This window comes from Acipenser ruthenus, chromosome 5, assembly GCF_902713425.1.
Source record: "Acipenser ruthenus chromosome 5, fAciRut3.2 maternal haplotype, whole genome shotgun sequence".
Lineage (NCBI taxonomy): Eukaryota > Metazoa > Chordata > Actinopteri > Acipenseriformes > Acipenseridae > Acipenser > Acipenser ruthenus.
In genome coordinates, this window is record NC_081193.1 from 13871015 (window position 1) to 13886275 (window position 15261).

A 15261-nucleotide genomic window follows, 5' to 3' on the forward strand; every position below is an offset into this window, starting at 1 on the left:
TGTGGTTTGTCAAACTTGTACTTTACTTGAACAAAAGTTATTGTATTTCTTGCTCTTATTGTATTACTTGTATTGTAACGCTTGAAATGTTTTTGCTTACGATTGTAAGTCGCCCTGGATAAGGGCGTCTGCTAAGAAATAAATAATAATAATAATAATAATAACCTTCCCCTGTTACAAGCATATTCAGTATTTCCTGTTTTCTGCATTGCATGGGTAAAGTAGGTGCACTGTAAATCTGAGTAAATCGATTTTGAAAGAGTGTACCCTTTTTCGGTCTTTTTTAGCATTAAAGACTACATAGCTTCTAGTGATGAGCGATTATCACTTTTACAGGTCGATTTGATTATTGATTCGATATTTGAAAATCATTTTAATTATCGATTATTCTACGAACATCATTCTTAGAGAAAAAAAGCCACAAAAATGTTCCTTATTAAATGTTTTTTTTTTATTTCTAATTAAAAACTACAATAAAACTTCAATAACTTTTTTCAACAGCACTTTCAAACCTACAAAACATATAGTATGCATTATATTGAAGTCATTAATAATAATAATTATAATAATAATAATAATAATAATAATAATAATAATAATAATAATAATAATAATAATAATACATAGCTGGCAGTTTATACAAGAAAGAATGGCAACCTGACACAAAATATTATACAAAATAATGATAATTATCAGTAAAACAATACAATAACTTTGGGTAGCTTACTTATAAATACATACTGTATGTATATCAAAATCTGTGAACCTTCGGTTTCAAAGGTGATTGATCCGACATGGACTGACCCTATATTTATATAATTTAATATGTGCTACTTTTCTCTTGTGGAACCAACGTCATTAATAAGGTTATTGCTAAATGTATAAATAAAATAAAAAGAGTTTGTATTTATGAACTTACAGTATTACACTCGCTCACCTTCTTTCTCTGACAAGTATTTATAAAGGTTCCTTTGGACTACAAATCCCAGAGTGAGAGCATCTTGGACTACAGATCCCAGAGTGAGAGCAGCTTCAGTGGTTGCCTGAACCGCAGGAATCGAAAGTGGCTGGAATGCGGTAGTAGCTTTTATGATGAGTGACCAATTACTCAGATACTGTGTTTTATTTTTTAATAAGTCTGTATTTAAGTGTTTTCATGTGAGCGCTTAGGAGACGCTCGAGTTCGAGTTGTCTACTATTGTTATATGTAACGCAGGTGAGATCAGCCAAAGTATGGGTGCGCTGCATGCACCGCTGTAAAGCAGATTCACCAAACCGTTGTTAAACTCGCTCAACGAACTATTGTTAATTCACCAGTGCGTCACCGCTGAAGCAGCGGATTCACCAGGGTTGAGTCGGTGAGCTGCAGCAAAACCAAAATGGCCGCTCCCACTGTGGAAGTTTGTCTTGTACGGAGGTACTATTGTCAATGTAATTGTAGATTTAGAGACGCCAAATCTTTAGAAAATGGGTATGGAGTTGTGTATTATTAAATATATAGTAGCGCTGATAAACATATTGATAAACAATATCACATTTGCCAACTTATCCAGAGTAGCCGACTGAGCTGGTGACGTACAAGAATTTGATATGAAAGAGAGAACAGATTATTATTATTTTTTTTTTTATCGTGTATGTTTATAAATATTTACAGATGCAGGCTAGCTGTTTTCTACATTTCAATGTAACAACAAGCTAGCTCCTAATTAGTTGGTTAAAGATAACTAAACCTTCGTCCCAATAAGCTTTCAGCTCACACAGGTCAACCACAGCCTTGCATGCCGCAGCAGCAACCTTTCTATTATTATTACCAGCTATGTTGATTCACCAAACTTGTTAAATTTCTCGCAGCAATGAGCACCAAGTGATGTCACTTTCTACTCAGCGATGCAGAGCACTGATGAATTTAACAACGCACCCTATCTTTATAGTAGTAAGAACCGCTCGAAATTATTGCAAACACCTGTGCATGTCTCTTTCATATGGTTTCCCAATACCATACTCACTACACAGTATTTTGTTCTGTGAAACCCAGTAAGCATGTATAAATAGAAGTGCACACAAGGAATGAAAAACCAATTGGCGCAATATTTTACAGTGCTATGCAATGGAAAGATTATATCAGCTTTTAAAAAATCTAGCACGATTTGCAAAGCTTTGGCCACAGGGGTGTCCTTTTTTAAATGAATGACAGAGTACACTGTCAAACATTAAACATGGTTTTGCATTGTGCTTTAAGAATTCAAGATGTTCACCCTTGCTGTGCAGCCAGAAGTTACTTAGAAGTTGGTTGCAGTGGCGTGAGGCAACCATCAGTACAGAATTTCGCTATTTAATAATGTAGGTTTTGTGGGTTTAGTTTGGGATACTTCCAAATGTGGTTTTGGTCTGGCACAGCTAACTTGGGAAACGGACCAAACACTCGTTATTATTTGATCAGCCACACTGGAAATCAAAATTCCAGTTATTTAAGGTCTAGATGTGCTCAGCTAGAGGAATGGAATTTTCAGGTGTGAAGATTGAAACAATGTACAGACCTGTTGAAATACATTATTTCAGGTTAACTGCTATAGCAAATGTGAAGTCTTAACATAGGGAAGATGAGAAGGTAAGAAGACGCACATATTGTCACAGGCAAAACCCAAAACTGGGCAATCCGCAGATTGCCCAGGCAAAGTCCAAAATGAATCACAAAGATCTTTCATTCTGGGTTTTGCCCGGGCAGATCTAGGAGTGCCCAACAATGCCCGTTTAAAGTCCGAAATGAATCTCAAAGATCTTTCATTTTATGTTTTCAAGAGACAGAGCTACGATTGAAGAGCTTGTTTGGCCGGCCTACCTGAGTGGCGTCATCACTCACTCATCTCATTCATTTAAACTACACAGGAAGTCCAGTTTCAGAAAATAGGCATATATTTAAAAATGTATGTACAAATGTGTTTTTATTGACAACATGATTATATTAAATATTTAATGAGATGTATAAGACTATTTTATTTTAAGCAAATTATTAAAATCTAGATATGTACGTACACTCTCAGTCACTCTGCTGAGTACGCTCTTAGATCGCTTGTCATAAACACTGTCAAACGTGAATCAGCTAATCATTCATGTTCTACCCAGTAACTGCATCCATCTCTCTGGTTTGACAGTTCAATACAACTCCTTATTATATGTTATTACGTTATTAATAATACTGTCCTTTTTATATGCAAGTGTCAATGGGGTTTCTCATGTAAATTTTTGTACCGATGTTCCTTGTTACGAAGGTCTGCCTGTCAATCAGAACAGGAATGAAAAAACAGAGGTGATTTGGACTCTGCCCAAGAAGCAGTGGGTAGACCGCGGTTTGCCCGGGTAAAGCCTGAAATAAGTTATTTAAATTTTTATTTTGAGAAATATATATAGTTGTAGTCAAAAGTCTTTCCTAAAATTCTTTGTTTTCGAGAAATTTGTAGAAATTATTCGGGTATGTAAACTTTTTTTGGGTATGTAAACTTTTTTTTCACTGATCACAGCCTTGACACAAAGGTGTGTTTGTAAACTCAATCTCAGAGGGTCAGAGCGCACTCTGACTGTTTGTAAACTCCTGGACCACGCCAACATCATTGCGAGGGCCATTACCGCACCAACCATTACCACGCCGGCCATTACAGCGAAAGCCGATAACAGCGCAACGACATCACTGCACCAAACTACAATTCCCAGAAGACTCTGCGAAGTTCACAAAAGCGTCACTTACCAGGAACTCAGACACAGGATGCAGTAAGAGCGGGATTCACCACAGAGTCAACTCCCCAGCCTCGTAAAAGGACGCAGCTGTCATGCATTCGTATTGGAGAACTATTCATTGTAAATGGCGATGAGTGCAGTTGGTGGCTGCGTTTGTGTTACTCCTAAAAAGTCTGCGTTGCAGTCGGGAGTCTGTGCCTGATGTCATGGCCTGCGTAGACGGAGCTAGGACAGCTTTGGGAGGTTTCCCAGCACAGTTGACTGAGCAAACATGGAGACCGACTTGATTGATTTTCTGATTATAGGTTTTTTTTTCCACTGTTCCCATACAGCTCCATCTTAACTAGACTGGTAAATACGACAAGTAAAACCTCCATGCAATAAAAGCGTGTTTCCACAAAAAAATGTTATGTAGTTGGGCTGCATATCAATTTTTTTTTGTTTTCACTTTTTGCAGAATGATATCCAGCACCTGTTTTGATATATATATTTGTATGTGATTACTCCTCCACATCTGGGATTGGGGACCGATACAAGGACATGACGTGTTTGATTGATTTATTTTTTTTTATGTATATTTTGTACAGATTAAAGCATGATCAGAGTAAGGACGGATATGTAAAAAAAAAAAACGGGAAAATGAATCCTGTTTTAAATAGCATTATACACAGCTGTAACAATTACTATATTCACACCATTATTGTTTTGAGATTCAGCTTTTATTAGGGCGATCACCTAAATCCATTGTTTAGAATGATACAGGGTATTAATGCTTGTGACAGGGTAGTCGTCTGCCGTGTCGGTGTGTGGATTCTCTGCTGAGTGACAGGCAGGAGATCGAGACGGAAATTTACATATCAACACATTGAACAGCTCATGTGACACAACTAGCAATGGTATCACACAGAGTACATAAAACACAGTGTACGAAAACTTTGGTGGGATCTACAGTCTCTGAACTAATCTTCTCTGTTCAATAATAAACAAACTCCAGATACTCGCCCAGCTGTCAGTGGTTTCAACTTGCTTACGCACTCTTTGGTATCCAACCCTGGTTCTGGTTCTCTCTCTCTCACTCACTCTCACTCTTGTCTCTCACTCACACACACACACGTCGGTGAATTTCAGCTTCTTTGGTTTTGCAGCAGCCCTGAGGTGAATAATAGGAACCTTTTTATACCTGACGCCCTGCTGGAACACACCTACCTGCTGATTAGATTCCACACCTGGTAATCACACATAACAGGCAGGCTCTCCCAGGAGCGTCAGGTACTTCATTAATTACAATAAATACACACTATTTACAATATACATTTACACAAAAAACCCTCTTCATGCACAGGGCTCCAGCCCTGCCACAGTGCTGTATACAATTACATTAGTGTCAGGTAATTTACACAGCAGCAAAATGTATAGGTTTACTTAAAAAAATAAAAAAATAAAACACGTGGGTGACGTTGCTGAAGAGCTTGATCATGGTGGATAAACGGTTAGGGTGGATATGTGATGGGTGAATACATGACGAATTACTGTATTTGTATAGACATTTTACAGATTCTCAGATGTAAGACAATCTGTAAAAAGTTTTGGAGGGATATGATCCTCGACAACATGGAGATTGCGAGACCCTACACAGGAATAATTTTGGCTTCAGAGAACTCCATTAAACAGAAAAAGCTGTTCATCTTAGAAAAGCAGAAGATTACAGGATTGTGGTGGGGCCCTATGCTTTTCAATAAACAAGCCATGGTCAACCTCCTAATTCTTATGGACAAATTTTAGGAAATGACCCACTTTCCATGATTACAATACACTGGTTTTGAAAAAATACTAATCATACACACAAAATAAACAAAGTTAAGTCCAATCTTACAATTCATGGTTTGGATTTTCCAGGATTCCATACTGGGTTCACTTCTGTTTCTAATCTACTAAAACAAAGTGTCAAATCATCAGTACATTGCACACACATGCAGGTTGGTAAAAGCATTTATTATAGACCTAGTAAAAAGTAGATGATGTTCTGAACTTTTTTAGTGCTTGTGGAAGGGGCTGGATTGGTGCCATTGGGACTAAAGTCTTGTATCTGTAGAGAAGCAAACATCCAGTATATCTCCATGCCAACCAAATCCTTGGCCACTCTGAGTGACCCCCTGCAATGGTACTTGTGTGTGCCAAGTAATAATTGATTTGATGAACTTAAGTCAATAATAATAATAATAATAATAATAATAATAATAATAATAGAATCAAATATTCTCTTTTCCTTTTAGTGTCAAGATCACAGAGGTCGACAGAGAGCTTGGAAACATTGGTAGAAAATGTGACGCAGTTGAATGGCAGCTTCAGAGACTTGCAACTCTCCTTGTCTCAGCTCTCTTTCAAGAGGGACGTTATGGAGAACATTTGGAAGCTGGAAAATCTCTACCAGAACCATTCAGACACATTGCTGCTGCTAAGACTGGCTGTCCAAAAGCTCGAGCACAGTATCCAGGGCCTGCAGACACAGTCCGACGAGATAACTACGTCCGTGACAGAGTTGGGAGACGTCTATAAGGGGCTGACTGACAGCAGCAATAGAGACACCAGCCAACTCAGTGCTGAGTTGGGTAGAACCAAGATATCTTTGCATAAGCAAGACACATTGCTGAAAGAGACTGCTGGTCTGGTGGGTGGACTGAAGGTCAAGTTGGACGAGGTGTGCGGAACCATGAATGCAGTGAATAGGACATTCACTCAGGACGTCGGTGTCCATCACTTGAAAATCCAGGACCTTCAAATACAGATCACCAATATCACTGAGGATGCCAAATCGGTAAGGGTGACACAGATTAGCATGGAGGAGCAGCTGAGGAACGAGGTAATCATCCTGAATTCTGTCATGGAAGACCTGAGGCTAAAGGATTGGGAGCAGTCTGTAGCACTGAAGAATCTTACATTAATGGAGGGTAAGTGATAACCAACACTTGAAGCTTTAACATGGTTGTAACAAAATAATTCCACAAATCTTGCCTGTGAAGTATTTTCATTTGTGATATAGTTTTCCAATTTGCAGTCTTTAAAGAAATGTTGTAGCATGCATGTATTTGTATTATAAAACATGGTAGTAGACTTCAATTTCCTTGAAGTTATTTTACCTGGAGATTTACATTTTCCCATCCCTCAATACCTCCTGGCATGTCATTAACCAACCAACTGCTTCCCTCTGTTCACTGAGATGATCTGCAGCCAATAACATGCTTTGACTCTTGTGACAAGATGTGAGTGGGGTGAAAGCAATCCAATGTCCAGACAGTACTTCTCAAAAACATCTGTTTATTTAAACAAAATGTAGTCTCCTGGTGAAGGAGGTGGGAGCAGCATGTAGTCTCCTGGCGATGAAGGTGGGAGCAGCATGTACTCTCCCCCTGTTGCAGGGGACTGGTGCGGCTCTCCCTCACTTGCAGGGGACTGGTGCGGCTCTCCCTCACTTGCAGGGGACTGGTGCGGCTCTCCCTCACTTGCAGGGGACTGGTGCGACTCACCCTCACTTGCAGGGGACGGGTGTGGTTCTCCCTCACTGGCAGGGGATGGGTGCGACTCTCCCTCTCGCTCTGGAGACAGCGGTGCTTCTCCCTCTTGTGCTGGAGACCCTGCTACCTGGGCTGCTGTTTTGTTTATCGCTGCCTCCAGGTAGCTGAGAGCCAACTCCACACCTTCCTCCCTCGGGTGGTGGAAGTAGCTCCAGCTCCTCTGGTGGTGGAGGTGGGAGCGGCAAGCCGTCCTCCCACGTTGGTGGAGGCGGAACCAGCAGGTATTCACCCTCTGCTGGTGGAGGTGGCGGAGGCAGAAGCAGCTCCTGTTGCTCTGCTCTGCTCCTGCCGTTGAAGGTGGTGGAGGCAGAGGCAGCTCCTGCTGCTCTGCTCGTGGCGGTGGAGGCAGAGGCAGCTCCTGCTGTTCTCCTCCTGGTGGAGACAGACAGTACTGGAGTTGAAACTGAAACGCAATGGCTGTGCTCAGTAGATTTATTGAAAAATAAAAGGTTTAAACAGAAAACAGGACACGGCACTTGAGGCCAAAATAAATAGACAAACAAAACGGATTAACACTAAACAAACAGAGGACGAACAGACAAACAAACACGGTGAGTCCCAGCAACTTATATTTAATTTACTTTACGTTCTATTTTCTCCTTCTCCACACCCGTTCTCCACTCACCGAACACACAACCCCGAGTGAGTGCTTTGTGCATCTATATATACTGTTGTGCTGGGATTCAATTACTAATTAATTATTCACTTGAATCCCGGCACGTGAACTAATTCTGTGCAACCCCATGCTCACATATTATTACATACTTTAAATGCACGTGAAGTGAAGTGCAATCCCCATGCCTAAATACAATTATACACTTTAAACACTCGTGCTCATTACCTGCATTATATCCCGTGTACCAACTACAATACACCAACATTAACACACACAACATATAACATAAAGCACATAAATACACACAGGGGTGGGGCATATTGCAACACCGCCCCACAATAATACAAACACGGTCACCAGTCCCGAGTGCGTGCAGCAGTGCTCGTGGTGGGTGATACAAGTTTATTTTGTGACAGTGGTGAAATGTTGTTCCGGCTTTGTGCTGGCCCAAGGCGACGGAAACGTGTTAGCTGTCTGGTGATTCACAAGCAAGACAATTACTAACAGACACAAAAACAAACAAAACACTCACGAAACTGCTACGTTCTCTGGGGTCTCTCACATTCCTCCTCGGTTAAAATACAAAACCAACACGAAGGAACAGATTGCGATTCTCCGCCCCCTTTTATGCTGTCACACATGACCCCTTGGTAAACGAGTGCATCAACCTCTCCAATCTGCGGCTGCCACGTTGTTTCCCTTCCGGGTCAATGTGTTCTTGCAATGGCGTCTTGCCTTCATCCAGACTGGCCGACTTCCCTACCCTGGGAAAGAACCGTCAGACTAGCCCGCCCAAAGAACTCTGTTCTCGCTGCTTAACGCCCTCACAGGTCAGGAGGGAGATTTACAACCAAGAATCATTGTATTTCTGTCACAGCGCTATATACATTTTTTTATAGATGCCTGTCACAAAGACGGCCAGAGTGGGTGGCGTCAGACCAGAAGCAGGAAGGAATACAAACACAGAGACTTGGATTTTGGTTAGGCTGAGCGCGTGATCGCGCTCAGCATTTAATAAACAGAAAATAAAAGGTTTGAAACACAAAAACACGGGACACGGCACTATACGCCAAAATAAAGAGACATACAAAACGGACTAACACTAAACAAACGGTGCACGGAGAGACAAACAAACACGGTGAGTACAAACACTTTTAGATTTCACTTTACTTTCCTTTACTTTCCTCCTCCTCACCCGTTCTCCACTCTCGAACACCCAACCACGAGTGACTAAACGTGCATCTATTTATACTGTTTGTGCTGGGATTCAATTACTAATTAATTATTCACTTGAATCCCAGCACGTGAATTCATTACGTGAAACCCCGTGTTCACATATTATATTTTAAATGCACGTGCGTGATGTGCAATCCCGTGCCTAAATACAAATCTACACTTTAAACACACGTGAAACACAGACCCGTTTATATCCCGTGTACCAATGACTATACACCAACATTAACATACGCACGCATACATACATACACATAACACAAATGCACACAGGGGCGGGGCGCTTTGCCACATATACCCCCCCTTGTGCGCAGCACACATGGCCTCAACGGCCACCTCCCCCCTTAAAAACCCAGCAGTCCAGGACAAAGTCTCGGGCTGGGAAGGGAGGCTTCAGTGGGCCCATGGCTGGCCATGCTGTCAGCACCCCTGCCGGTAGTGGCACGGCTGACAGCCTGTTGGTCCCGTCCTGCAGCGAAAAAGCTGCGGGGGCAGGTGGTCCCCCGACCTCCCCCTTCTTCGTAGCCGGCAGCTCCCTCCTGTGGGGCTCCGGCCACAAGAACTCCTGCAGCGAAACTGCTGCTGGGGAAAGTGGTCTCCAGACCTCCTCCCCCTTCTTCGTGGCCGGCAGCTCCCCTTTCTGGGGCTCCGGCCACCGTACTCCCTGCGGAGGTACGGGCAGCAGAGGCAGCTCCTGCTCCTCTGCTCTGGGCGGTGGTGGAGGCAGAGGCAGCTCCAGCTCCTCTGCTCCTGGCGGTGGTGGAGGCAGAGGCAGCTCCAGCTCCTCTGCTCCTGGCGGTGGTGGAGGCAGAGGCAGCTCCTGCTCCTCTGCTCCTGGAGGGGGTGGAGGCAGAGGCAGCTCCTGCTCCTCTGCTCCTGGAAGTGGTGGAGGCAGAGGCAGCTCCTGCTCCTCTGCTCCTGGCGGTGGTGGAGGCAGAGGCAGCTCCTGCTCCTCTGCTCCTAGTGGAGGAAGCGGTGGAGGTGGCGGAGGCAGAGGCAGCTCCTGCTCCTCTGCTCCTGGTGGTGGTGGAGGCAGAGGCAGCTCCTGCTCCTCTGCTCCTAGTGGAGGAAGCGGTGGAGGTGGCGGAGGCAGAGACAGCTCCTCTGCTCCTGGCGGCGCTGGCTCCCTCCGCTGTGGCGGCTGGGCTGGTGCGCGCCGTGCTGCCTTCAGCAGCATGAATAGAGGCTGCTGGGGGACACCAGCCTCCTGCCCCTCTCCCCCCCAAAAATTTCCAGGGGGTTGGGCCTGTAACTCCTCCCCTTCCGGCCCTTGGGGCTGAACCAGCAGGCATTTTCCCTCTGCTGGTGGCTTGGGTCCCAGGGCTGTGGAAGCCCCGACTTGCCTCCCTTTGGGCTGTGGACGCACCGACTCCTCCCTTTTGGGCTGTGGACGCACCGACTCCTCCCTTTTGGGCTGTGGACGCACCGACTCCTCCCTTTTGGGCTGTGGACGCACCGACTCCCCCCTCTTGGGCTGTGGACGTTCGGGCTCCCCCCACTCAGGCGTAGGACGTTCGGGCTCCTCCCACTCAGGCGTAGGACGTTCGGGCTCCTCCCACTCAGGCGTAGGACGTTCGGGCTCCTCCCACTCAGGCGTAGGACGTTCGGGCTCCTCCCACTCAGGCGTAGGACGTTCAGGCTCCTCCCATTTGGGCTGTGGACGCTCAGGCTCCTCCCGCTTGGTCTGTGGACGCTCAGGCTCCTCCCATTTGGGCTGTGGACGCTCAGGCTCCTCCCGCTTGGGCTGTGGACGCTCAGGCTCCTCCCACTTGGGCTGTGGAGGCAAAACCAGCAGGCATTCACCCTCTGCTGGTGGAGATGGGGACAGCAGGTACTCACCCTCTGCTGGTGGTCCTGCTACCTGGGCTGCTGTTCCGTTGATGGTTGCCTCCAGGTAGCTGAGGACAAACTCCACACCTTCCTCCAAGGTGTTTGGGGTGTGTTCCTCCTGAAAGGCCTCCCATCTCTCACTGTCCATCATCCACAGGGCCCGGACGACCATGGGCAGAGACTGGGCCTCCAGCCCAGCATTCTCCAGGAACCAGCCCCGCAGTTTGATGGCGTCTTCTGCCATTGATTTTTTGTTTTGTTTTGTTTTTTTCCCCCAAAACAATATTTGTAATTTTTTTTTTTTTTTTTTTTTTTTTTTTTTTAATCCATACCCCTCCTGGTCTGACGCTTGGAGGCGCGGCTATCCCACGAAGACACCACGTGTCACAAAGACGGCCAGAGTGGGTGGCGTCAGACCAGAAGCAGGAAGGAATACAAACACAGAGACTTGGATTTTGGTTAGGCTGAGCGCGTGATCGCGCTCAGCATTTAATAAACAGAAAATAAAAGGTTTGAAACACAAAAACACGGGACACGGCACTATACGCCAAAATAAAGAGACATACAAAACGGACTAACACTAAACAAACGGTGCACGGAGAGACAAACAAACACGGTGAGTACAAACACTTTTAGATTTCACTTTACTTTCCTTTACTTTACTTTACTTTCCTCCTCCTCACCCGTTCTCCACTCTCGAACACCCAACCACGAGTGACTAAACGTGCATCTATTTATACTGTTTGTGCTGGGATTCAATTACTAATTAATTATTCACTTGAATCCCAGCACGTGAATTCATTACGTGAAACCCCGTGTTCACATATTATATTTTAAATGCACGTGCGTGATGTGCAATCCCGTGCCTAAATACAAATCTACACTTTAAACACACGTGAAACACAGACCCGTTTATATCCCGTGTACCAATGACTATACACCAACATTAACATACGCACGCATACATACATACACATAACACAAATGCACACAGGGGCGGGGCGCTTTGCCACAATGCCTGATGCATGAAAGTGTTTGAATGCATCCACAGCTCGGTCACGTCACATGCTTTGAACTTTTCAGGATCAAGATTCAGTGGACAGTAAAGTTAAGCATGGCTACTACAAGATATTGCTCAACAAAATTGTGTGCAGTTGCAAAGTGTATCCTTCAGATATTGCTCAAATACAGATTGTGCTTTAACAGAGCAATAACAAATGCACAAGTACTTTCAAGTCCTAAACTGTGGTTAAAAGTGACACTAAACAAAAGCAAGAGCACATTCTTCTTTCCCCATGGCCCCCATGGAAGTTGGAAACACAATAACAATAATGAAATACAGAATTTTATACGTTCCTACACCATTCACTGCATTTAGAGGAAACTGGCTGTTATTTATTTTAAAAACATATGGTTATTCTGTCAGTGTGTCATCTGTGGCGTCCTCATTATTTGTGTTTTCTAATTGGGCCTGAACCCACAAATCTGGAATGAAATTTGTTCAGCAATAACTTATTAGCAAAGTACTGCAGGAGGAAAAGAACATTTACTATTTTATAACCTTGTTACTGGCAACCAGGATTTTAGTGGAGCTCATGGTGATCTTACCCACACTTCCCAGCCAGCTGGCTTGCTTGTTATTTAACCCTTTCCTGTTCAGAACCTACTTTAACAAAGCATTTTTACTCACTATGTATCTCATGGGTGATTACCCTGCAATCCACTTTAAAAGAACCCTGTCTGTACAGAACATTTGAACCTGTCCTCAAAGAATTTAAGTAGTTCACAACTGGAAATGTCTACTTCTAAAATTAGAGAATATTTAAAAACTAAATCATCTTCAAAAGGTTACCATTTGTGTGAATTATAGATTACTGCAGTTTATAAAATGCCTAGAATAGAGAGAGCAATCTCATTGGCTAACAAGTGTTCCAACCTGTGCAGATATGTTACCATACCAACACAGCTCGGAACTTTTAAAACCATTCTGCCTGCTTCACTTGACAACCAATTCACTTTGGAACGGGTGGAGTGGCTAGGGTGCGGGGGTGCCATTTTTTAAGCTCAATAACACTCAACAGGGCGTTCAAATATAGTCCAAAATCCACAGGTCTAGGCTGTGGATACATCTCGTGCAGAACAACACCCCAAGGCGTTCAGAAATTGGACCATATCTGAACAGCCCATCATTTGTTATTGCTTTAGTGTATACATGCACTAAAATTAGAATTGCTCGATTGTATTATTCTATAAATATACCACCCTATCTCCTTAATGTGGCTGGTCACTTAGCCTGGCTCCGTTTGATTGACGGGATGGAAACAATTCATTTTAAGAATATTCCTAGCTTAATGTACCTGAACATATTTAGCGACTCATTTGCTTTAAAACCATATCAAGCCTCCGAGCTCTGAAATAGCATCTGTGCCCGTGAACTCTTGTTCAGCCAAAACACAAATCATGTTGAGGAAATTCATCTGGTGTGATTTTGTATCATGGCCGCTGTTAAACCAAGCTGCATTTGAGAATGTTTTATTTTGATTATCCTCTTGACAGTTTAGTCAGAACTGGCATTGGTTTATCAACACCAAAAAATTATAATTGGAAACAAAAGTCTGTATTAATGAAAAAAAGTTAATATTGGTATCATTTTAGTAAATGTAGTTTGGGGAAAAAAAATCTCCTTTGTGCCTCCTGGTTGTAATTACTGTTAATCAGAAAGGGACTGTTGAACTACCAGTACTTATTTGTTTTGTAGGCCATTCCTGGTCGCCAGAATGAACCTCTTTTTTTCATCAGCTTCAAAATCCATGCAAGCACTTGTGTTAGTATTACATAAGGCTCTTGGTCAGTGCAGTGTCAAAAGGATGTGTTAGTGCTTGTAAACACTATGGGGTAGATGTACTAAGATGGGCCAGTCGCAGCGCAAACATTTTAAAGATTGTTTCAATAGTGACTCGAGTTCCAATGTTCCAATGTACTTGTACATCCTCAGACAGACCGGGATACATGAAGATTACGAGGCACGTGTATATGCAACAATTTCGGCTATGTTAATATGTTTATATAGCCACCATGTATGTGTGATATTTAAGTAGGCTATGCAACCGTAAAGGTCCAATAAATTAATGTATAGAGTGAGAGTTGAGGTGCAGTTATAAATACAAGCAATCAAACGACATTAAAAAAGTGACGTTTCGCCAAACAAATGTTAATAGTGAAGTTTTAATTGACTTAGCAAGTGCTTCGCTAACTTTTGATTATATTAATATTACAAAATAAATCAGAGGGATATGAAGTTCAACAAACAAATATTTATTTGATTTGCAGAGTTAAACATCAATGTTCCATTAACAATTACTTTCTCCGCTTTGACTGTCTCGCAAGACGCTGAGAACCGTACTTACCTTTTTTTTTTTCGAGGGTCCTTATATACTATAATTAAGTGTGTGTAAACCTTGTGCAGAATTCCGCGTGATGTGACAACTTGCAAATGAATCACTTAGGTCGCTTTATTTGTGCGTATAATTAGCTTAGTGAATAGAGCTACCGCTGGTTCATTTTTTGCCCTCGGTGTGGCTTCCCCCTGCCACGCGGTAATTCTGCTCATTTACCGCTGTTTTCTTTTGCTGTAAAGCTTACTCCAGCAGACTGCACACCTGAGGCCTGCACACAATGTCACTTTCTGTAGGAGCAAAAATATTTGTATTTTCTCTTCCAGGGCCCCCAGGGCCAAAGGGGGACAGAGGGAATGGTGGACCCCCAGGAAGTGCTGGTGTGCCAGGTTTACCCGGATTGAGAGGTACATTTTCTGTATTAACAAGTACCTTCAAATTCACATGTGGGTTTTTTTTTTGTGTTTTTTTTTTTAATGTCCCTCACTTTTTTGGTGATGTTTGCAATTATTCTGAATTCTTATAGCAAATACTTTTTATTTTTATTTTATTTTATGGTTAAGAACTAGTTGCTAGCAGTAGACATAAGTAATACAGTCTAGATCTGCTAAAGTGTAGCATCTAATTAACACCTACTCTGCCAGCATTACAAAAGAACACTTGATCCACAGTACTGTAGATCAATAGATTGCACTCACACATAAAAAGCCACTTCAGTTGATCTAGCCTATGTTAAATATGTCTATGGCTGGCAACTAGAACTGAAGAACAACATCTAAACTCTGACACCTTGTAACAGACTATTTAAAAAAGTAAATAAAACACACTATTTATATAATATACAATATGAACTACTTATTAAAGAGTTAGGGAACAGTAAACA

The 15261-nt window shown here is 42.9% G+C and overlaps 1 protein-coding gene across 2 annotated transcripts in view; it reads left to right on the top strand.

Annotated features, from left to right (window-relative positions):
• LOC117402663 (scavenger receptor class A member 5-like) overlaps positions 1–15261 on the top strand; it is a 79547-nt gene that overhangs the window by 41741 nt on the left and 22545 nt on the right. For both annotated transcript variants that reach the window (XM_034004033.3, XM_034004034.3), the window contains exons 4-5: positions 6006–6680; positions 14705–14785. In XM_034004033.3, the coding sequence (XP_033859924.2) occupies positions 6006–6680; positions 14705–14785 (756 nt within the window). The remainder of the gene's footprint in view (positions 1–6005; positions 6681–14704; positions 14786–15261) is intronic.